The sequence below is a fragment of the Lepidochelys kempii genome, chromosome 14, assembly GCF_965140265.1.
Source record: "Lepidochelys kempii isolate rLepKem1 chromosome 14, rLepKem1.hap2, whole genome shotgun sequence".
Classification (NCBI taxonomy): domain Eukaryota; kingdom Metazoa; phylum Chordata; order Testudines; family Cheloniidae; genus Lepidochelys; species Lepidochelys kempii.
Window position 1 is genome coordinate 24,414,416 of NC_133269.1, and position 24,590 is coordinate 24,439,005.

General features: G+C 48.8%; 2 protein-coding genes across 2 annotated transcripts; both read right to left on the minus strand.

Annotated features, from left to right (window-relative positions):
- Positions 1 to 36: 36 nt before the first annotated feature.
- On the minus strand, positions 37 to 3,501 carry TMEM238L (transmembrane protein 238 like). The gene is made up of 2 exons (XM_073310764.1): positions 3,063 to 3,501; positions 37 to 89 (listed from the first exon to the last, which is right to left on the minus strand). The coding sequence occupies exons 1-2, from the start codon at positions 3,499 to 3,501 to the stop codon at positions 37 to 39; spliced, it is 492 nt and encodes a 163-aa protein (XP_073166865.1).
- A 6,495-nt stretch (positions 3,502 to 9,996) lies between these two features.
- PIRT (phosphoinositide interacting regulator of transient receptor potential channels) lies at positions 9,997 to 23,329 on the minus strand. The gene is made up of 2 exons (XM_073310525.1): positions 23,254 to 23,329; positions 9,997 to 14,194 (listed from the first exon to the last, which is right to left on the minus strand). The coding sequence occupies exon 2, from the start codon at positions 14,171 to 14,173 to the stop codon at positions 13,763 to 13,765; it is 411 nt and encodes a 136-aa protein (XP_073166626.1). The 5' UTR covers positions 14,174 to 14,194; positions 23,254 to 23,329; the 3' UTR covers positions 9,997 to 13,762.
- Between the last annotated feature and the right edge of the window lie 1,261 nt (positions 23,330 to 24,590).

Below are 24,590 nucleotides of genomic sequence, written 5' to 3' on the forward strand. Positions count from 1 at the left end.
AGACAGCTTGACAACTCCAACCAGGATTCTTCCAGCTCAAGATTCCACACGAGTGGTGAGTATGCACGAGGACAATATTTCCAGGTATTCTAGAAAGCAAAGGTACAACTTGATTGGTTTCCATTCATCCATTCCCAAAGTTCACCTTAGTAACTCAGAGGACTCTATTGAAGCACTACTGCCTTCAATGTTTGCAAGCATCAGGACAGATGGAAGAAGCAGTCAGTATCAGAAACAGCATCTGCACACGCAGTGTGAAGTGTTATTTTAACAATTTTTAGGTTTTCTGCATTAGAGATCGATCAGATCTCTGGCCATCAGCTGAGGCAGGGAGAAGCTGGGTATGAGAGAAGCAGTTTTGTCTACTCTTATTCTCCATGTTTGACATCTAGCCAGAAAGCCACGGACATGCTACGGTGCAGGATGAGTAGAGACTAAGTTGGGCCAAGTACTAGTGCTGCAGGGTCCTAGCTCTGGTGAGCACCTGGTCAAGGCCAGTTTAAAACTATGTAAAAGTACATCAGTATGGTCAACTCCACAATGCATTCTTGCTGTGCAGAGGGTTTCATTGCAAGAACGAATATTAGAGTTAGGCTAGGTCTACACTTACACCACTACAGCTGTGCTGTTGTAGCACTCCAGTGTGGACACTGCCTACAATGGAAGGATTCTCTTATCAGCATAAGTGATCCACCTTCCCAACCCCAAGAGTAGGTAGGTGCTAAGTCACCAGACAAACTCTTCTGTCAACCTACTGCTGTCTACACTGGGACTTCGATTGGCTTAACTACACTGCTCAGGGGGTGGATTTTTACACCCCTGGCTGACCGTTAAACCGGTCTAATTTTCTAGTCTAGACTAGGCCTAAGCGGACAGAAGAATTCTTCTAGTGACCTAGCACCATGGACATCCGGGTTAAGTCACTAGAGCTACATCCCTCAGATGTGTGGATCTTCCATACCCGGGAGATGGAGCTATGCCAGTATAAATTTCCAGTGTAGACCAGCCTTGAGAGGGAGATGGTTATTCTGCTATAATAGATCTATACAACTGCTTTCAAAACACTAGAAGTTCCAGTCTGGTCCACCCTGGAAGATTCCAGTGACTGGAGAATTAGTGAAATTATGACATCACAAGAATCTTTTAGAACATTGTTTCTAAACTTTTGTCCCCTTGATCAGTCTGTTAAATTCAGTGTGCACAAAGCTCATGCTCTAACCCCCATAGGACCTTCAGGAAAAGGACAGCTTTGACCAGAAGTGACATTCTTAATATTTCTAAAGGTAGTAAACAAGTAGGGAAGAGATGCTGAGGTTTTTGCTTGTTATATTCTCCCTTTGTGGGCAACAGCATCCAACATGCTAGTGAAAAACAGAATAGTATGGCACATGAGATCTAGATCTACATCTAAAGACACAAATTGGAAAAGAGCTTAAACATTGAGCTTTAGATGTATTTCTGTGTCAGGGAAGTGGAACTAGGCAAGGGTTCCTTAAAGAACTGGAGTTGATTAACATGATAGTTGCTTCAAACACCTATGTAGAGGAGGAGGTAGGAACCTCAAAACCTGTGATCTAGTCTGTTTAGAATGACACCAATTTGCAAAGTAGCTTTGTAATAGCATTCAGATTTCTTCCATTCCCCTGCACCCTGCTGATACAAATCCTTGGGGTGTGGAAGGGGAAGTCCAGCAGCCCTGAGACATTTCACACAGCTGAGTGAGAGATCAGCACCATTCATATGCCAGCCAAAGACATTAACATACAGCTGGAAGCCAGCTGAGAGAAGTCCCCATTACACCCCAGGCTGACTGTCAAGGATTTTACAAAGCAGTCACCTCATCTTCCTCTCTAGACTGAAATCCCATGAGATTGGAAATATATTATGAGTTTGGCTACACACCAAAGTTATTCTGGAAGAAGGTAGGGGGTGAATTTAAAGCAAAATAGCTATTTCTGAAGAACTATTTAGCTGCACTCCAAGAAATCCACCGAAGACGGATCTGGAAAACAGTGACAGACCCTTTCGTCCTAAAGCAACAGCGCTAATTTGTTACAACACAGGGTTTTCCCTTAAGGTACAACTCAAGGCAAGTTGAGTCAGTGTGCAAGAGCAGCTAGCAGGCATATAAAACACCATATTAAATACTCCAGTTCATTCAGAGCCGTAACATTTTCCATATTGTTTGAAGCTTGCACAAGCTCTGCTGGTGCCCAAACCACTGCATCAATGTAAATTGTATTTTACAGTGGGACTCACACCAGGGCATCCACAGCAGTGGCTAGAAAACACTGGAAATAAATGGGCATAAGCATTGGACCTTAAGTACAGATGTACTGGTCTCTTCAGTAAACGCTCTCTAATGCTACTTAAAGCATCCATCCCCTTGCCGCAGTAATTGAACAATATCAGTTTACATAGGCCACAGTCCAATCTGGTCACCCAGGGGCCATCTATTGATCTGACACAGAAGAAAATAGTGAGGCATCTATGCTAGACATACCACTGTTGGTACAGCTTCCAGACAGGTCACAGAGGGGAGCAGTTGCTTTGGTTCAAGTCAGCCAAGGAATTGGTGTCCTTACAAAAGTGGCTTTTCCTATACTGCCGGCCAAAAGACTGGGTAGGGGGTGTGTAAGGTGCAAGAGAGTTTCTGCTCACTAAAGGGTTAAACAGATACTGCCACAGGACCTTCTTGGGCTCCTTTGCTGTTCTCTCCTCAGCAACCTCACCCTCAGAGGCAGCAGGGTCTAGCGGGCTGAGCAGGGGCTCAGAGAACATCTAGGTTCGAGTCCCGGCCCCTGTGGCTTGTACAGCCAGCCACCATCGGGCATCACCCCATAGGACCGCCTGGCTGTTCCAGCTGGGGACCCAGGCCTGCGCTCCAGGCTCGCCCTGCCCGGTACACAGCTCCTGCGCTGGAAACTCTGCGCCCCTGCGGCGCCAGCGGACCCGCGCTGCGTCCCGAGGGTCCTGTGCCAGCTACCAGCTCGGCACCGCGTCCGCGGCCACCGGGGGCTCGCCCTGCTGTGTGTGCGGCAGCGGAGGGCACGGGCGGTTACCTGCCTCTCCGGGCGCCGCGGGCGGACTCTCACACCAGCCGGTCCCCGGGCTCTCCATGGCGCACAGGCGGCGGAGCTCCAGCGACCCGGGGGCCGGCGGGGAAGGGCCGGGCAGCGGCGGGCGGCGCTGGGACAGGCGCTCCGAGAGCTTGCTAGCCAGGCGGAGCAGGCTAGAGCGTGGCAGCTGCCCGGGGCTGCGGGCCCCCGGGGGCAGCTCAGAGGCCGGCACCCCGCGCAGGTTCCCCGCGTACCACAGCAGCCAGCAGAGCAGCGAGAGGAAGAGCAGCAGCGCCCCGGACAGCACCAGGCAGTCCCCATACGGCCGCCCAGCCCGGCTCGGCTGCACCACCGACCCCACCAGCACCAACACTAGCCCGGCCGCGTCCAGAGCCAGAGCCCCAAGCAGGAAAAGTGCGCAGCGCCCGCAGCTGTACGCCATAGCGGCGGTACCTGCAGCGCCGCGCACCTGAGTAGAGCGGCTGCTAGCCCCGCCCCCTCTACATATAGCACAAACCACGCCCACTCTGTAGCCGTTTCCCGCCCACCTGGTCTATATAAAGCCTAGACCACGCCTATACCTCCATGGAAAGGGATGGGCTCTAGATACATGAGCCAACGTTCAGGGCTGGGCCACCTTTCCTCCGACTTAATAGTTAAGGGGTTGGAGTGCAGATGGGGGCTCGAAGTCCCCTTTAAGGACTGTGCAGTTCAGCCCTGAGCTGCAGTGCCGCCCTGGCTTTACACAGCTAGGCGGTAGGGAAGGTTAGGAGTGAGAATGGGTATAACCGGCAGCAGCTGTAGCTGGTGTTTGAACAGGAGACTCAGTGGTGCGTAGAGGGGACTTATCACGCTTGTGTTGGTCCTATGAGGAACCTTAACACTGCTGCTACACTGCACAATGCTAAGCTGTGCTGTGCCTCAGTTTCCCCTTCAGTAAAATGAGGATCATAAGCCTGTGCCTTTGTACAGAGCTTGAAAACTGGAAGAAAATCCATGCACCTGAGAGATGTAATTAAGCAGACTTGAGCCTCGGTACAGACACTGCTAAATCAATGGAAGAATTGTTTTCTCCACCTGGCTACTGCCTCTCAAGGGGGTGGATTTACTAATGATGGAAAACCTCCTTCCCTGACTACTGAGTGTCTAGACTACAGCAGTGTAGCAGCAGCACTGCAAAACTTGCAGAAAGTAATGTAATTTCAAGGGCCATAATCTGTTTGAATGTGTCAGTCCAGAGTGGTGATGCCAAATTGTATGTTTTAGTACTATAATCTGCAATCCTTACCTGTTCAAACCCAATGTAATCTCTCAGCAGAATTTAGACTCTTCTTAGGTTTCTCTACTCATGGATCAGAGTAACAGCTGTGTTAGTCTGTATTTGCAAAAAGAAAAGGAGTACTTGTGGCACCTTAGAGACTAACCAATTTATTTGAGCATGAGCTTTCGTGAGCTACAGCTCACATGAAGTGAGCTGTAGCTCACGAAAGCTCATGCTCAAATAAATTGGTTAGTCTCTAAGGTGCCACAAGTACTCCTTTTCTTTCTACTCATGGAGTTATTCAGGAACAGCTATTCCTGAATAGCTCCATGTGTGGATACTATTATTCTGGAATAGGAGCACCTTGTTCCTGTTTAGCTTGACCGATAGTTAACTTCATGCATAGACAAACCCTTAGATTGTCAAACCAGGATGAGATGTATCAATGCAAGTCAGTTTTTAGGTGGGGGATCTACCCTAGGGGTTTGCATCATGGTGCTATGGTGGTGAAAGTACAGATTGTAGACAAGGCCACAGCTTTCTAGCCTGCCAGAAATGGTGTGGGGTGTGTGTGGGGGGGGGGAGGGAATATGCAGGAGACCATGAGAGCTATTACTGTATGTAGGCTCTGAGATTTGGGGTGAGGCTCATGGATTTGTTCAGATTAATTTAATGCCATATACAGACAGTAACTCACAGCATATTCAGTGTGAGGGAACAACCTTTTTGTTGCCTAAAGGCGCTTGTAGCAGAGCGGGTCAACCACTAATTGGTGAAAATGATACAGATAAACCCAGTGATTTGGGGAGTGTTCAGCTCAATTTGAACATATTTTATATAAAACACTGCAATATTTCCTAGTAAGAGCTCCCAACACTGCACCATTGTAAACTGTCCTATTCTGAGGCATTACTGCAGAATACTCCAGCACTTATTTATAAAGCTGACAAATCCACAAACTGTCTTTAAAAAAAAAAAAAAAATCAAGGCCATATTGCTTTACTGGTTCCTGCTATGTCTAACCAGTAAATCTCCAAGGTAGCAGGCAAGATATAATCCAAGCAAACACAGAACACTTGCTCATGGGTTTTCCAGGACAGAGCATTCTGGTTTACTGTAGGCTCTGAAGAGAAACACTTACTTGGTGCCTCAGTCTCACATTGTATGTAACCCCAGGGGCAATTGCTAATTGCTCTGTTATCACTAATTAGTTACACTGTCATAGATTCCAATTGCAAATCTTATCCAGTGATGGTATCTCTCACCAGGGCTAAGCCTTGATCCAATCCCCACTGAAGTCAATGGCATGGCTTAATTTTCCCTTTCCAAAGGTGGTCTGAGAACCCACTGCTCCCTTTGACTTCTCTGGGATTTGTGGGTGCTCACTGCTTCAAAAAACAAACAAACAAACAAACAAAAACAATGGCTAATCTCCCAGCTGTCTAAAGGGTATAGAGAAGGAACTCCCAAAAGTGTTAAATTTAACAGTTGTTTGCCGCATTATTGTAGCCATGTTGGTCCCAGCGTATTAGAGAGACAAGGTGAGGGAGGGAATCTCTTTTATTGGATCAGTTTCTTGTCTCTCTCCCCAACAGAAGCTGGTCCAATAAAAGACATTCCCTCACCCACCTTGTCTCTTCAAACTTAAAGGGACAGACACCATCCATTTGCAAATCACTCTGAAAATATTTAACCTGTGAAAAGAAACCAATCACTAGAACTGAGACATTAGAGAGAAAAAAGCATTTGTCTCTGGTTTTCAAGGTGTTTACACTGAATTTGCTGGCGCTTTGTGTCTGGTCTGTTCCACTCTTTCTCCTAAGTAATCAGCTGAGCTCACTGGAGCCAATGTGAGTAAAGTCACTGGTGTGTAAGCATTGGCAAGATCTGAGCCTCATTGATTTATTTGTATTGCAGAATACTGAGGAGTCTTAATCACAACCCAGGCTTCCATTGTGCTGGACAAACCGAACAAAGGGATGGCCCCTGCCTTGGTTTCCCCTCTTTGTGTGAGTCTTTCACTCAGTAATAGGGCATAGGACATTTTCTTTTTAAGTACAAAAAATGTGACTGTAGAAATGACAGCCAGTGGCAGGGGGCCCAGGGGCAGAGCCAACAAGTGGAACTATTTCAGTTTCACATTTGGAAACTGACTAGAGAGTGCCCCTTGAAAGACACAGGTTGCCTATTTACATGCTGAGAAGGGCAGGGATTTTTACTGTGCAATTCCAAGTTTCATTCAGGATACAAAGGGCTGGTATTTTAGACCGGACAAAAACCAGGCTACGCTGGAAATCTCTGGAGAAAGCCTGTTCCTGTGACATTACCTGCCCAGCCTCCAGACAAAAGAGGTTGGAAAACAGATAAGCATCTGAGAAGCATCTGGACTTTTAGCTTTTTAGGCATGCTGAACCTCTGACCCTTTTGTAGTTCCCCCCACATGCCAAGTTCACCCAGCATACAAGACTGCTCCCATCCTAGATAATTCTTCTGCTGCATATGGCTTACAGAAGATCATAACCATAGAAGTGCTTTAAATGTCCTCAGTCAGGGCATTTTTAAGTAAACAATTCCCCCTTCTGTGCTGGCTTCTGCTGAAACATGATATGCCCAAGGAGTCGGTGAGATCCATCAGGAAAATCAAGACTACCTGCATTGCTGCAACACCTGGCTTCTGATGAGGGAATTTCCCTGAGCCTGCAGGCCCACCACCCTTAAGAGATAGCACCCAACATCACAATGACTGCTGTAGGGCCACTGGGATCTCACGTCCTCTTGTTGCAGCTCTCACAGTGGTGTGATTTTCTGCTCTGTGGGTACTTGGGCTGCAGAGTCTGTTGCTATTAATGTTGGGGCCATGTCTACACTAGAAAGGCTTTACTGGCATAGGAATACTAGGGCACTACACTAGCAAAGTGCTTCTAGTGTGGCTGCAGCTGTACCAGAAAAGCTGAGCATTTACCATTGTATTGAACCTGCCCCCCACGAGTGAAACAAGCTATATCAGTAAAAGTGCAGCCTTGCAGGTAGGGCTGCATCTACACTAGGTGCTAGTCAGGGATCACACTTTTTCCTATCCCTGCCCGACACGCTAGCAGAAGTCTAACGTAAGCATAGCCTAGGATTGAAATAGAGATTGGATATTTGATATGAAAAGGAGTACTTGTGGCACCTTAGAGACTAACCAATTTATTTGAGCATGAGCTTTCGTGAGCCACAGCTCACTTCTGTAGCTCACGAAAGCTCATGCTCAAATAAATGGGTTAGTCTCTAAGGTGCCACAAGTCCTCCTTTTCTTTTTGCAAATACAGACTAACACGGCTGCTACTCTGAAACCTGATATTTCATATGGATATCCAGCATATCCCTAGTTATTGTGATTACTGACAGTACACATTTTGGAAGGGACATTGAATCTAGCATGAAAACATGAGGAACTAGCTTTTCCAGAGGTGGTTACATTGACTCTGCAGTAAACAGAGACAGGTAAATACCTGAGGTCTGGGTTGCACTAGGAAAGTGGGTCGGTATCACCGTTGTTCTGGAGTGTGAAAAACCCACACCCCTGAGCAATGCGCTTAAAGCGACCTAACCCCTTGTGTAGACAGCATGATGTCATCAGGAGAATTTTCCCATCGACTTATCTACGTCCTCTCTGGGAGCTGGATTAGCTATGCCAGCTGGAGAAGCCCTCCCATTGACGTAGGTAACATCTTCACTGAAGTGCTACAGGTATGCTGCTGCAGCATTTTAAGTCTAGACAAGCCCTGAATGCTGCTGGGACATAGGTTAAATACATGGAAGATACTTGCATTCCAGCAGCACCTTGGTGTAAACATGGAATTAGACACTGGATTAGTGATTCCAGCTCTTTCACACACGGGTGACACTGATCTTTGGATCCAGGCTTGGAAAGGAACATCCCTCCATGACTGGCACTCTAGGGCTGCTTCCTCCTTCTGTGGGCCCCTAAGCCGGGATTGCCTGTTAGACTGAGATGGGTATGTGGCACTGATGAATTCCCTGTGATGATAGGGGCATCTCAGGCATGGTGCCCACGCTTGTTTCTTCCTCTCTTCCCCCTTTGTCTGCTGCACAATTGTTGTGTTTGCGTGCTCCAGCATCCCCCGGGGACATGGTCAGTATACAATAACATGGATCCCTGTAGAAGTGGACAGCAAGGGTGTCAAATTCAGTAAAGTTACACTAGGGATGACTTTGGCCCCTCTGTGGTGAAATGAAACCCAATTCATAGTAAGAGGAGACACAAACACAGCCAGACATAACACCTGCTTTTGGGCTTGTCTCTGCAAATGCTGGATGACAATGGGCTCAACCCTGCGGCCATAACCCACGTGCATAAAGGCTGCCTGATCGCGCCCTGACTTTTCTATTTGTGCTAAAAAAGAGAACTTGAGCCTTTCCCAGAAGATCTGCAATAACCGACAGCCTAAGGTTTAAACCAGGGACGAGTTGCGGTCAACAGGTTTGGCTGGGTCACGACCTTTCACGTGCACATTTGAACTGCTGATGCCCAGCACTATTGAGTTGTGTAATGAATTTCCTTCTTGTTTTATAGAACCAGGGGAGGAGGCAAGTAGCATCTAACCTTGTTTTAGCAAGAGTTGGAGATAATCAGATTGGGCGTGTCACCTGATACCTTCTTAAAACAGCTCTTCTGCCCCATCCAGACTATTCTGGAAAGGACTCACGTACCTTTATTCTAGAGTCTGATGAGCTCTTTTTTCAGTCTTGCTAAATCCTTCACCGCTACAACTTTCCGTGACTGTGACTTCCACAGTCTAGTTGCACATTTCCTTTTCTCGCTTTCAGGTTTGGCACCTTTTAATTGAAGTGACGCTCCCCTTGTTCTTGTGTGACGACAGGGAGAAGAGACGTTCCTGAGCTACTTTCCTCTAGACCACTAATTATTTTACGTAGTTCTATCACATCCCCTCTTATCTGTCTCCTCTTTAGGTCACAATCCCAGTCTTTTCAATCTCTTCATAGGAGAGTTATCTAGGCTCTCGGTCATTCTCAAAACCCTTCTCTGATCCCCTTCCAGTTCCGCAATGTCCTTTTTGAGATGGGGTGTCCAGTACTGCACACAGTACGCCGATAAGGGGGCACCATTGATTATATAGAGGCATTACTCTGCTCTCTGTGTTATTCTCCATCCTGTTCTCTATGCATCCTGACATCTCCTTTGACCATAGCTGCACACTGAGCAGACACTGTTAATTGAACTGTGTGGGCCCTTTGTAGATCAATCAATAAAGACACCTGTTCAGTGGGAAGCTGCAGCCAAGAAAAGCAAACACTGTTGGGATGCACAGGCAATGGGAGGGGAATAATACAGAGCATATGATAAAGCCTTTACACAAAGCAATGGTGCACCTGGAAAATTCACCTGAGTAGAGGGGTCAGCACAAGACCCAGGCATTGCTCAAGTTTCACAGCAGCCCTGAGGGGCCCCGGGAGCAGTTCTTACTCACATGAGTAGCCCTTGCTCATGTGGGCAGGCCGTCTTCAATTTTTGAAGGCAGGACAGCTTGTGACCCCAGCAGCAGCACAGACTCGAACGCCCTCTTCTCAGACTGGGCTGGGAGCGGTGACCCCTGGGGGTCTTTCCATCACCACAGTTACACGCAAACAGCGAGGGGAGTTTGGTCCAGTACTTTATTCATTGCATTCGGAAATCAGGCACCATCCGGCCAGAGCGATATCCACCCCCCCCAACAAGGCATTAGCAGGCACAGGAGTAAAATCAGGGCATGGGAGAGATTTAAGAGGAAGCCACCCTCAGCTTGTCACATCCCAGATGCGGACTCCCCTATGGACAATCCAACCACTTCAGAATACAGTCAGATACCAGTAAATCAGCTTCTGGCCGAGTGCTCTGCCCACGGCAAGGTTGGGGTTTGGTGTCTTGTGCGCACGGCACTACCGTCCTTTAGCAGGTAGTGCTCCGAGCCCGGGGAGCATCTCAACCCTCTTGGGTACCTCACCTCATCTGAACCTTCAAGAGACGGCTGGCTGAGCTGCATTTGTTTCAGGCAAAACTGAGGGGACTCCCAGGAGGAGTCTCAGACAAGGAGACTCCCTCACAGAGCCAGAGTCAGTGGAGCTGCACCTATGAACGTCAGTGGATCTGAGAATCTGGAGAGTCCCAGACACCTTGGAGTACAAGGGATGTTAACCCGCCAGAGGCTCTCCTTTGGAGTAGAGCTGAAATTTAAGGGGGGAGGGGCAGGGCATTTGGGTGGGAGTTAATCATTTCCATGCCAGCCAAGAAATGGCTCGGATTCCTTCGGGATCTGCTCATGGAATACTGAACAAATTCACCAGGGCCGCCCCCCAGAGCCAGGGCTGTATACTTTCTTATCTTGAATATTGGGCTCCCTGTCCCCACCTGCCACCCACATTCGCTATTAATATGAAACCCCAGGGCTCAAACCAGAGCAGCATTCTCCAGGATCTATTAACCCTAAGGCCCCAGAGCCCCTGCCCAGGCCCAGCACTGCACTTGCTGCAAGAGGGTGAATTTCAGTGCATTAACATTAATGCAGCTGGATCCTTCCCTTTGCAGCTAAGGGCTAGACCCACGCACCGGGTGCTGGTGTCCATGGAAGGAACTTTTGTGTTGTGGCAGCTGGATTTATTTTTTGGTTGAATTGCTTTGGAAGCAGGCCTGGTTGGCTTAGCTCTATCAGCATTGTAGTAGGTAGAGGGCTCTGAAAGAGACTTTCCTCTTAGCTCAGTTTAATAACAAGCCCGATGGACATGTTAGAAAACTGTCATTCCGAGGAAAGAAAATAGGATACAAATGTGGTTAGTGCAAGAAACACTCAGCATGGTCTGATCTCAGCACCCTGCCCCAGACTCAATGGGAAGCTGCCGCTGTGAGTGCAGAATGCCATGCATTGTGACAGGGCTGCACTGAACCCAATGTGATCTTCTAATAGATGCTCCAGTTTCTTCTCCAGCTTAAGATCCCTTCATTTCATCAGCAGGGAACAAGCGTCTCAGCTTCTCAAGCAGCAGTCCTGCTCTGTGGCTGGGCAAGGGAAACGCAGGCTGTCCCCAGGGACTGGTGTCAGTTCTCATTGCTCCATTGCCTTGTAATGGTACCTGGCTCTTATATGGCACTTTTCACCAGAAGATCTCAAAAGCATGTCACAATCTTCCGTGTATTTATCTTCCCAACCCCCTTGTGAGGTAGGGCAGGAGGGGAACTGAGGCACTGAGAGGCTGAGTGTCTTGCCCAAGATTGCACAAGGAAGTTTGTAGCAGAGAAGAGAATTGGATCTCAGTCTGCAAAGCCCTAGGCTAGCGCCCTAGTCACTGGACCCTCAGTGGCATTATGACAACATGCAGCAGCTAAGGGTCTTCCCCACAGATTTTAAGGTCCAAAAGGATTGTTCAGATCACCAGAAGCGGTGGCAGTCTGATCACCTCTGACGTTTGAAACAAAATCGTTAAGCTTTGTGAAGACTAGAGAGGTTCTGCAAAACACAACCAGCGCCACACAGACTTTCATTCCTCTTTCTCCTAAGGAATTCAACTTGCTATCCAGGCTGAATGGCTGCATTTGGCTCAGAGGAGGGTTCTCGTTGCAAAGAAGAGCCAGACTGTGCCTTTTCCATGAGTCGCAGCCATTTGGTCTCGGATGAGTGTTGTTCTACATCAGAAAACATCTGGGGCTGTTACAATACCACCTCACCAAAGCTAGACGCGTCGGTGCGTGGCCGTGTCCTGACACGGGAAAAAGAGTGGTCTGCATGCAGGTATTGGTTTACTCAGTGCTATGCTTATGGGGCTAACCAGAGACACAGTCCAATTGTGGTCGCTGAGTCTTCTCAGCTCCCATTGACTTCAGTGGAGTCAACAACAGCTCTGCTGCTTTGAAAATCAGGCGATTTATGTAGGCGCCTAACTACGAACTAGGCGACTATTTGTAAAAATCTTGTCCCTAGTATCCAAACCAAAGACCAGTTGCACAGTTGGATTTGCAGCTGGAATGTTGTATTTACAAGTTTTTTAAAACTAACTGGGCCCCACTGGAAAAAGGCAACTACAATATTAACCAAAAATATTTGGTAATGATTCCCACTTTTGTAGGTAAATTTCCCAGGGTACATAATTCTTAACAAGAGGAGTTCAATGGCCTTGAGTTAAACAAGGCATCTCCTTTACATTTGCTCTTGTTCCGCCCAGGTGGAATGTTTGAGGTTTGTGCTGTGCTGGAATCCATCATGACAGAGACAATCACTCCAAACCGAGATAAATATGTAATTGGTGCAGTATAGCCTTGCAGCCAGAGACCTTGAGGAACGGAATTTCTTAGACAGTCTGTAAAATTGAACAGAGAAATGTTACGTCTGTGCTCAGTTGCTCTTCAGCTTGGCTGTTTAGGTAGAAATAAATATCACCCCACACTTCATCAGAAAGTCTTGAGTAAGCAACATACTGGAATGCCCTTTGGAGTAGCATCGCACACAGACGCTCGTTTCATAGTGACAATTATGAGATGAACTTCATACACATCCCCATCTAAGTCCTTTCATTCTCAGCTGTGGATCATGCATGTTTATCATTCTGGATGTATCCTCTGAGGTCCAATGCAGGGTTGGCTAGAAAGAAATGATTCTGTTTGCCCTTGCAGAGCATTCTGAATGCATGGTCTCCTCCAGATCCCATTGACATATCCTGGCACTATGGATCGTCTATATTTGAAGTGTTGTACTTGGTCATCTTAGCCAGAGAGGAGTTGTAGCCATATGGCTGATGGAGAACAATCCAATCCCTTCCTAGCGTAGCCCTGTTTCCCCTATTAACACAGCACGTCCTGAACAGCTGAAATCCTTTCCGGTGATACCCTGTCAGACCTGTCCTGTGACTCTTACTCAATGGAGCAGTCCCATGGATTTGAATGCCACTACTTGTGTCAGTAAGAGCCAGTCACCTGAGTAAAGGGTTACATTTTCTAGTGAAATCCCAGTCATAGAGTCATCGAAATGTAGAGCTGGAAGGGATCTTGAGAGGTCATCAAGTCCAGCCCCTGAGACCATCCCAGACAGGTGTTCAGCAGTACAGGTGCCGGGTGTTGATGAATACAGTTCAAAGCTTTGTCCTCTATAGGACATGGTCAATGTTTGCAGGTTTGCTCAATGTACAGTCAAGAGCAAAATCTAGCGCTTGGGCCCAACCTGCTTGTCTCCACACCAGTATTCTGCTCTCCTAGCACATAGTGTGAAATTTACTTGCCCACAGAGGACCTGCATGGGGATGAATGTCACCTATGGGGAGAGGAGAAGGTCAAAGTTGGGGATCCACTAGGCATGTCTAAGAGCAGGATCAGGCCCTAATAATCTCATGGCAAATCCAGCCAGGCTGAAAGAGGCATTGCTTGCCACCCGCGAGTGCTGAGCCTGAGCAGCCCTCAGCGGTTAAAGAAGAATGACTTGATGTTCTGAAAAAAGCGTGATTTCTGTCTCTGCCGTTGCTTCTTCCGGATGACGGGGATCCAGACAAAGCCGCAAACCAGGAGCATCAGCCCCAGGGACAGGAATGCCGGGCCACACATTTTGTAAACATTCTTATTGATCGTTATGAAGCAGGACAGGCTGGTGACCACCACCCCAAAGAGGAAGATGGCGCCTCCAACAGAAACCACCACGATGGGCTTGTGGTAGATCTCCCACTTGTTCCTGGGTGCATTGGCCCAGACGGACTCACTCCTGGAGCTGATGCACAGCGTGCTGGCTGTGTTGCTAGTGATCAAATCCTTGGATTCAGGGGACTTTTCACTCCCATCCAGGTTCTTGGGGTGGGTTTCCATGGTGCTGGGCATTGCGGGTCTGGGGGTTAATGCCTGAGAGGAACAGAAGAGGAAAACAGAGGGGATTAGCACTGCGGGGACTGACATTCATTCACAGGGTCATGCCGTTTGGAGGGGTCACTGATTAGGTGGGGCCAAAGGCCACCCCAGAGCCAGAGCACAGAAAGGCTCACGGGGTTGCAGCTGAGAGAGGACTGTATTGCTCCTGTGGGAACACCGCAGCTTAAAAATACCCCAGCTGGGCCCAGTTGTGCCCGGGCATTGAGCAGGCCCATAGGAACTCCCCACACTGTGCCCCTGTGCATGGGTCCGGCACAGTTTTTGCTCCATGGATCACAAGAACCCAGCTCCCACTGGGGCACTTCGGTGAAATGGCCAGTTTTCCAAGGGTGCTCTACACCCAGCACCTCCCAGTGCTCTTGGTGGGAGCTGCTGGGCGCTGAGCACTTTGGAAAATCTGGCCCTTTTGGGACCACCCCTAGGGCAAGGCTAACAGCACTAGCTAGCAGCCCCTGCCCTGCCTTAGAGCAGCCAGCAGAGCTGACCAGGTACTGCGGTCAGTGTGTGCCACATTCTCAGAGCAGGCATCAAAGGGATGGGAGGAGCAGAGCTCTGGAAGGCCCGGTGGCCTGTGTCTCCTTTCTCATGCCCTGCATTTCCACCTGAATCCCCCGCTGCTTACACCAGAGTGAGAGAAGACCCCGCCCATGAGATACAAGGACCCCAAAATGCTTCACCAGGGAATGTGTCATTGTCCCCATTTAACTAATGGGGAAACTAAGGCACAGAGTGGGGTGATGGCTTGCCCAGGTCACCCGGCAACTTGGAGAGCAAGTTGGGAATGTGGTGCACATGCCAAGCTGCCCCGTCCAGTGCCCTACCCAGTGGGCCACGCTGCCTTCTCACAAGCCTGTGCCATGGCTTCCTCAGACATACTTGCCCCCACAGGCTTTCTAACCCAGAATGCACTGGAGGGGCCTAGTGACAAGCTTTCCCTAGCCAGCACCCCCAATCCAGCCTGGTTTCTTGCTGGGACCCACCCTGTTCAAATCTCCCAACAGTAGTGCCTTCCTTGGGCTAAACACTCTAGGCTAGACAAGGCCACCTGGGGAGAGAGAGAGATGAGAGACCAAACAGAGCAGTTGGTAGGACTGGGTCTAACTTCGCCTTTGTGCTGTCTCCCTGCTTGTGCATCTGGGCAGCAGCTGGCCACAGTCAGTCCCAGAACGTGGGACTTGTCAAGGCCACATGTAATTTTAGTTTAGGGAGGCAGTGTGTGGCTCAGCAGCTAGTATGGTAGGCTGGAACTGAGGACACCTGGCTAGGTTATATTTCTGGCTCTGCCTGGGGCCTGCTGGGTGACCTTGGGCATGTTGCTTCCCCTATCTGTGCCTCAGTTTCCCCATCTGTACAATGGGGCTAATAATACTGGCCACCTTTGCAAAGGGCTTTGAGCTCACTAGAAGAAAAGTGCTAGATCCGGGCTAGGTGTTAATACGCAGCCTTTGATTTGCCAGGAGGAGAGTGAGAGACATTTCTGGGCTGGTGAGTGGTTTGCGCTCCCCGAGGTGCTGTTAGCTGCAGGATCTGCTCATGTATGTGGAAAGGCTCCGATTCTAAGTAATCCACACAGCAAATTGCTCTCACTGGCATTGCTGGGGTCAGTGATGCTGCCTCCTCATGGGCCCCAGGGTTGCAGTTACTTTCTCACCAAATCAAGAAGGAAATCCATTTTCTCGGAAGCCAGCAGTGTAATGCAGAGAAGCCATTAGGATAAGAGGGAAAGTGGTGGGGTTTCTATAAACTGCTATTTCTACTGGGCTCTGATTGGTTGCTGGCTGTTGCTGAAACACAGAAAGCAGGCAGATTAACCCCTCAATGCTTGCTGTCTGCCCTTTGGAAACTTCAGCTGGTATGCAGCAGAAAATGCCAGATCCACCCGCCGTGGCCTACAGCCCAGAGAGCGGCAGATCATGGATGCCAGTCTAGCTATTTCGTTCATCAGTGTCTGTGGAATAATTCCAGCCCAGCTGCAGGTGTAGTTTGGCTTATTTCACCTGGAGCGTAGGCCTCTCAGCCATCACACCGGGGGCTGGATGACCCAGGAATGGCTGGGTGACACAGAGAGCGATGCCAGCTTTGTAACTGTGGCCAGCCCCCTATCCATCTAAGGTTCAGGGCTTTGTAATTCTCCTGCAAGAACAGAGGGAAGACAGAGTGCATAATGTGTGCAGGGAAATGCTCTGCTTTAGGGGTCTCCTGTAGGTATCTATTTAAGGGGCAAACCCAGAACCTTGCACTCAGGACTCAGCAGGCATGCAAAGGAAGAAATTACATTTAACTGCTTTGGGCCCGAATCTAAAGACTCAGGCCCATGGCTAGCTTTAGGCACGTCAGTTACTCCAGTGTTTTCAATGGGCCTGTCATGTGAAGTGAAGCACTGTCATAAGGCTTTGCAGGTGCAGGCCCATGTTTTTTAGTACAGCCCACAGTCGTTTGCTCTGGGCAGGATTTGTGATCCAGAGCAGTAAGCTTTTGAAAACTCTTCAGTCCTCATTTGACATATGCAGGGTGATTAGCTTCATCTGCATTCTTTGTTCATCTTTGGGGCTGCATAAAATTGCATCTCCTGCATTTGGCTGGGGTTAGGAGACATGGAAAACTGCCTTGTCAGTGCCCAGGGCTGGACTGTGAACCCTGGAAAGTCCTTCCAGCCAGCTGTCAGATCAGAAGTGGGCTGAGACCTCAGAAAATTTCCCATTGCAAGGAATCAATGAGGGAGCTGATGCTGTGTAAATGGAGTGCAGTTAGAGAGGTTACCAAGCTGGCACAGCTGCTAAGAAATCCTGTCCGTATTCTGGTGTAATGGTCCAAATGGAGCAGCCAGTGCCCGATGCCAGTGGCTCCTAAGATTTGCCCCCTGCCCATGTGTTCAGTTTATTGTGAACAGTGTCCTCCCTGTTCTGGCCATGGTCACTTTCCTTCTAGTGCACCCCTTTGGAAAGGTGGAGGAATAATGCTGGGAACAATAGCTAGGATCCCCAGTCAAGGGTCAGGGCCCCACTGTGCTAGGGCTGTACAGACAAAGAACGAAAAAGACAGTCCCTGCCCCGAAAGCTCCCCATCTACATGCCAGACAGGATGTAACAGGTGGACAAAATAGATCCAGAGGGTGGGGAAAGGATGAGGAAACACTGTGAGAAAAAAGCAGAATCACAAAATGGATCACATCTCTGTCTGGGAGTCTGAGAGAGGCTCCCAGATCTGATGCAAATAAGTGACTGTCCTGGATTCTCATAAGCCCCCACCCTCAGTACTTCATCCCCACTAGAGCTGGGTGACTAACCAGTCCCTGGCAGTTCAAAAACAAAACTTGGTTCGACCCAAAGGGAAATAAAACATTCCAAAACATTTTAGTGAATCTAGAATCAACAAGAATTTAGCTTTGTTTAAGTTTCTGGGCACTTTTTTCACGTAAACGCAAAGGAAATAAAGGGCTAGATTCACAGAATGGAGGCGGAGGAGGAGTTGGTGATGATTACAGGATTAGAAAACATCTTATAGTGATGGACTCAGGGAACTCAATCTGTTTAGTTTAACAAAAAGAAGGTTAAGGGGTGACTTGATCGCCGTCTGTAAGCACCTGCCTGGGGAACAAATATTTGATAGTGGGCTCTCAGTCTAGCAGAGAAAGTCATGACATGACTCAACGGCTGGAGGTTGAAAACAGACAAATTCAGACTGGAAATAAGACCTACATTTTGAACAGGGAGAGGAATTAATCGCTGGAACAATTTACCTAGGATTGTGGTAGATTCTCCATCACTGGCAATTTTTAAATCAAGACTGGGTGTTTTCCTTAAAGCTCTGCTCTGGGAATGATTGTGGGGCAGGCTTCTGGCCTGTCAGACTAGCTGACCCCAATGGTCCCTTCTGGCCCTGGGATCTCTGACCCATATAACTGCCAGCCCAGTAATTAGGTTGCTGCCCTGCAGTGGGTTCAGTCCCTCCACTGCCTGCCATGGAAGAGGAATCTGAACTCGGGCCTTCTGTGTTACAAGAGGTGCCCCAGTCACTGGCCTATGGGATGGTCTGGGAAGAGTCTCTCTGCTGGTGAAGCTGCTCCACTGTGTCTGTAATATTTGAATAGTCACTGGGGCAGGCAAAGCAGATGCTGATTCTAGAGCACCGTGGCGAGGGCATGTGCTTATACTAGGGGCCACCCCAGTCCAGCTCCCTTTGTACTCCAGGCAAAGGAGGGAATGCACTGGCGTCTCCCAGACCCCAGTTATGGGCCCTAACGATGGGGCTAGGGTGGGTGGAGGCAAGTGGGCCCCCTCAGGGTGTTGGAAATCCTGAACGATTGTTTTTGCAGAAACTATTTGGCAGATTCATGTCATATTTGTGAATAGAGCCGGGGCGACAAAACGGTATTTTTGGCAAATAAAAAATGTGTCCCAGCTGTAAATCCAGCCCCTCTCTTCTCCTCGGCAGACTCCCCGTAGCAGTCAGTCAGGGCTGCTGGGGCTGTGTCCCTTCCAAATAATGACCCCTCAAGAGGGCTGAGGTGGGTGGGTGGCTGGCTGGCTTCAGGGGGCCCATTCCCCTGGACATAACCATCCCCCGGCTGAGGGGGAGCGACTTGTCCCGCCTGCACTGGGAGCCAGTGTTGGAGCTGGGAATGGATCCCCAGGCCCAGAACTACTTTGCTGAGTGCACAGCGGGTGGAAGGCAGCATTGTGCGTCCGAGACCAAGCTGGCTAGGGCCTCGGGCAGTGCCACAGCCACCCAGAATGGGCCAGAGTTGGTCAGGAGGGCCAGGAGCTGTGGAGAGCCCTAGGGGAAGCTGCTTGGGGGTTGGGTGAAGCGGGAAGTTCCCTGGCACTTGGCTGCGCTGAGCACGGCACAGGCCCCCATAGCTGGGGTGCGTGGCTCACAGCCCTGAGCGGTGCTGCCATCTCAGCGCTGCGGGCCCAATGCCCTGGCAGGATGGCTGATGCCTGTGCCTCACGCTGTGCAGAGAGATCAGCTTTCCCCCTTTCCAGCCAACCCCTGCCCTGCCCCGAGTGCTCTGCAAATGAGTCCCTGGTGCCACAGCGTGACTCCTGGGCCTGGTCGCCACGCACAGGTGATGAGCCTGCTACAGCCTGGCTAACAGAGCCAGGACTTTTAGCTCAGGTAGCAGAGGCCTGTGTATTGCAATCTAGAGGACTCAGGTACAATCCCCACTGCTGCTGACACAGGGGCAGTTGCATGCCCCCGCTGCCCTTAGAAAGACCAATGCCCAAGGCTGGAAAAGACCAGCAAGTCCGCAGCGGGAGCAGCATTGTTCCCACCATTGCCCACTCTGTCTGTCCCTAGAGATAGGGCCTCTTCCCGGTCTTCCCCGCCTAACACTTCTTTCCAGCCAAAGGGGGGAACCAGGAGTCACAAATGCCACATCCCCAACTCCAACATCCCAGCAAGGTGCCTGGCTACTGGCAAGAGCCCTTAGCAGGTTGTCAAGAAATACCCAAGGCATCATTCTCCTCTCGCTGCTGTGCTGCGTGGGACTCTGGGAAGGTCAATTATTTTGTGCAGGAAATTCTCAGCATCTCCTGGTTTGTCTAAGTTTCCTGAGACATGTTTTTGGGTATTTTTTTGTCCCCTCCACTGATTGCTAAGAAACGGAAATCAGATTTGACTTCCAACTGCTAGGAAATCTAGAGATTCTCAGTAACAAAAAGAACAAAATTGACTAAGTCAGTCAACAAATGGAGAGCTGGTAAAAGTGGGAAATCCTTTTCAACAATATGTATTTTGCATTTCAAGGCTACTGGATCCCAAGTTATTACGCTCAACACAGGAGCAACAGGATGAATTTCTCTGATCTGGGTTATGCAGGAGGTCACATTAGATGCTCTAATGGTCCTTTCTGGCCTTGGAATCTGTGAATCTCGGAATCTCTCAATGCGCCATCTGGATTTACAGGTGTCTTTGTGGTGGATGGAAAGGAGGAATTGATACAGTGCGACGTGCATGGGATCATAAAGAGAAGGTGTGTGGATCTCAAACTGCTCTGGAATGGCAGCTCTCCAGCCTATGGAGACACCCCTCACTGTGTCCCCTGGATTCTCTGCCCTTTTCATGCGTGTAGAAGTTTTATGGTGCAGTTAATAAACAATGCCTTTGCACCTGGGAATGATTCCTATTGTTCCTTAACATGTTTTCAATAGATCTTGGAGCCCTGGGGAAACTGCAGAAGATTGGGAGAAAACTAATGTGCCAATTTTCAAAAAGAGTAAACGGGATGACCCCAGTAATTCTAGACCTCTCAGCCTGACCTCGATCCCAGGCAAGCTGACAAGCTGCTGAGACAGGAGCTGAGAAATAAAGAATTAAAGGAGGGGAAGTTAATTAATGCAAATCAATGGGGGTTTATGGAAAATAGATCCTGTCAAACTAACTTAATATCTGTTTTTGATGAAAGTACAAGTCTGGTTGGTTGATAAGGAAATAGCGTTGACATGATTGATTGCAATGTCTGTAAGGTATTTGACTTGGTACCGCACAACATCTTGATAAAAAAACTAGAACGATATAAAATTAACATGGCACACATTAAATGGATTAAAAGCTGGCTAACTCCAAATGTAACTGTAAATGGGGAATCATCACTTAGTGGGTGTGTTTCCAGTCGGGTCCAGCCAGTATCACTTTGTGGCCCTACATTTACATTAACATTTTTATCAGTGACCTGGAAGAAAACATAAAATCATCACTGATAAAGTTTGCAGATGACCCAAAAATTGGGTGAGTGGCAAATAATAAAGAGGGCAGGTCACTGATACAGAGAGACCTGGATCACTTGGTAAACTGGGTGCAAGCAGACAGAATGCACTTTAATACAGTTACATGTAAAAGTATGCGTCTAGGAACGAAGAAAGGCCATACTTACAGAATGAGGGACTCTATCCTGGGAAGCAGGGACTCTGAAAAAGATTTGGGTTTATGGTGGATAATTATCTGAACATGAGCTCTTAGTGTGACACTGTGGCCAAAAGGGCAAATGTGATCCTGGGATGCATAAACAGCAGAATCTCAGGAAGAAATAGAGCAGTTATTTTACCTCTGTATTTGGCACTGGTGTGAACACTGCTAGAATCCTGTGTCCAGGTCTGGTGCCCACAATTCAAGAAGGATGTTGATAAATTGGAGAGGGGTCAGAGAATAGCCATGAGAATGATTAGAGGATTAAAAAACTTGCCTGGACTCAAGGAGCTCAATCTATTTGGCTTAACAAAGACAAGGTTAAGGGGTGACTTGATCACAGTCTGTAAGTATCTGCATGGGGAGCAAATGTTTAATAATGGGCTCTTCAGTCTAGTGGAGAAAGGTCTAACATGATCCAATGCTGGAAGTTGAAGCTAGACAAATTCAGACTGGAAATAAGGCATACATTTTTAACAGTGAGTAATTAACCATTGGAACAATTTACCAAGGGTCATGGTGGACTAGCCATCACTGACAATTTTCAAACCAGGACTGGGTGTGTTTCTAAAAGCTCAACTCTAGGAATTTCTTGGGGGCAGTTCTCTGCCCAGGGCTATAAAGGAGGTCAGCCTAGAAGATCACAATGGTCCCTGCTGGCCTTGGAATCTTTGACTCTCTTTGGGTTGTTGGCGACATCAAGGAATTTACTATAATTAACGCCCCCCACCCCTGGTTTTAGGAGTTTAGAGCCCCTGTCACGGTGACTCTGTCCATGTTTGGGTTTTCTATAGTCCTTTCACCACACAATCTAAGCACTAGTGAATGACACAGAAACTGGCTTGTTCCCCTTCTCTTTGTGCCAGAGGTGACATGATCCCAAGCTGGGCAAAATGAAATATACAGACAAGGTACTGGGAGCCCCACCTTCATCCACCCCACTGAGCAGGTACATCAGTGAGATGACCACACATGGAACGACAGGTTTGTTTTACCTCCAAGTGCAGCAGAACTTAAAGGAGCAAGCCAACCGGTCACTGACCTGCACTGGTGCTGAGACTGTCTAGGAATAAAGCATCTGGGTGAAGGGCCACAGAGTGCATCTGATTATTGAAGGAATGAAGGTTTTAAAAAGTGAACTCACCATGGATGATCCCGGCACGTGGGCACGACACTCTCAGAGACAAGGGAACCGGCTACATTAACTATCTCCTCTATGCTCAGGGGGCAATCCAACGGTCAGCCCTCCCATCAGTGCCCCCAGGAGCAGATGTTGAAACACCCCAGGATTATTGAGCTTTGCATCACTTTGTGTTGATCCTTTTAGAGCAGGATCCTGCAGTCCGGCCCCAGGCAAAGCTCTTGCTGACTTCAGAAGGCGCTTTGCCTGCACAAGGCATGCAGGATGGAGCCCTTCAAAAGCAGTTCAGCACATTAAACCAACCACCTTGCCCCTCTGCAACTCCCCGTGTATGACAAGGTCTCTGGTGTGGCGTGTGCTTGGGAAGACACAGGCTATTTAGACTCCAAGACTCTGGCTACAGATGCAGAAATAGGGGAAATATACGGTACAAAGGGTTTTAAGCTGCCCAGGAGTTGTTCAGTGACGGATGGGGGGCCAGATTCTGATCTCCATTACACTGATGTAAATTCAAGTCACTGCTGAGATCCATGCAGAGTTATTCTGCTGGTGTAACTGATAGCTGGGTCTGGCCCTGTGGACTGAATCCTGTGATTGCAGGTTTTTAGCATCCTCTGGAGTCAGAGACAGTTTAGAGGGTCCCAACAACTCACCCAGTGTCACCTGCCCATTAAGCATCAGATCTGGGACTATTTGCATATCCCTTTTCGGTGCTTACTTTGCAAAATATAGGTTCCTCCTCTCTAGAGACAAGAAACTCCCCAGCCCCCGAGTCCGGGGTTCAGTGATCCTCAGTTCCAACATGCATCTCCCGCCCATCCACAGACCTCCGCAATCCCAACCCGCAGCCCCTTCCTATTCATGGTGCTCCTCAATCACCACCCATAACCCCTTCTTATTCACACTGCCCCTCAATCCTGACTCGCAAGCTCCTCTTATTCATGGTGCTTCTAAATCCCAATGGTAAAAGATTCCTACTTACATGGCTAGCAGCTCAGGACTGGCTCCTCTGCCCCACACCTGGATGGAATTTGGAGTAAGTGGGTGTTATGATCTCCCAGCTCCAGCTAACTGTGCCCCACCCCCGACATTGTCTACAGGGCTGTGTTGAGTGGTTAATAACCAAGGGAGCATAGTCCAGCTCCGATGAGCTCACCAGCTATCAGCGAATGGCTTAACTCTTCCTTTCCCTGCTTCCAGGCCTTGAGAGCACAGGATTGGCTCCAGTGCAGCTGCTGGTGGGTTAATATAATGCCAGGCCTCAGCGGTGAGTCTAACTACATTGCAGGGGAGGAACTATGGTCAGTGGCTAGAGAAGCGAACAGGGCAGCAGAACTCCTGGGTTCAGTGGCTGATTTAGTGTCTGAGACCTTCAGCAAATCACTGAAACCTTTCTGGGCCTCAACTTCCCATCTCTAGAATGGGGACACTGCTACCCCCCAGCACAGGAAGCTGCAATTAACGTCTGGAAAGGGACTGGAGATCTGTGACTGGCGGGCACTACGGATTACACAAGATAGGAACCATCAGTGATTCATTCTTATGCCTGCACTGCCACAGGGCTGGGGCAGCTCTCACACACTGCCTTTCTCCTGCATAGACCCAGGGCCAGATTCTGATACCAGTTATCCCAGTGTGAATCTAGAGTGATTCCACTCATTTCAGTGGAGTGAATCCAGATTTGCATTTTAGGCAGTGAGATCAGAATATGCCCCCTGGGTCCTGCATCCTTGCTCTGGTTGTCCCAGCTCAGTTCCAATGGATCGTTGTTAATTTGGCACAGTCAGCAATGTCTACGCAGCCAAAGCCAGCACTGAGATGCTGTGTGCATTGGTTTTGTCTCCCTTCCAATACTACATGGCTATTCTGGTTATCCAGATAAAGGTCCAATCCCTAAATGAATCTTGCTAAATTCTTGGTCTCAATGACATCATGTGGCAGTGAGTTCCACAGTCTGACTCAGTGAGCAAGAAAGCATTTCCTTTGATCAGTGCTGAAGTCTTCACCTTTCACTTTCATGGACCGTCCCCATGTCATTACAGTCAGAGATAGCACCCATTGCTACCCAGACCCAAGGCGCCAGGCTACCTCATGGGAGTGGATCTGTGAGGAGTTTAGGCTGAAAGGAGGCTGAATCTCATGGGCCAGAACTGCCCCAATGCTGCGAACATGGAGGATGGACTCCTCACCTCACTGACATTGATGACAAAACTCCCATAGATTCACCAGGCCAGGATTTTCACCATGACTGAGGAACATTCTTCTGAATGTTTAGCCCAGTGCTCTGTGCCCTTGTGGCTCTGTTGGTTTCCACTCCCC

Excerpts from the sequence above, each read along its gene's own strand:
- TMEM238L (XM_073310764.1), bottom strand. The coding sequence starts at position 3,501 with ATGGCGTACAGCTGCGGGCGCTGCGCACTTTTCCTGCTTGGGGCTCTG. Across the intron at positions 90-3,062 it reads CGCGGCGCCCGGAGAGGCAG|AATACCTGGAAATATTGTCC; the intron begins GTAACCGCCCGT and ends TTTGCTTTCTAG.
- PIRT (XM_073310525.1), bottom strand. The coding sequence starts at position 14,173 with ATGCCCAGCACCATGGAAACCCACCCCAAGAACCTGGATGGGAGTGAA.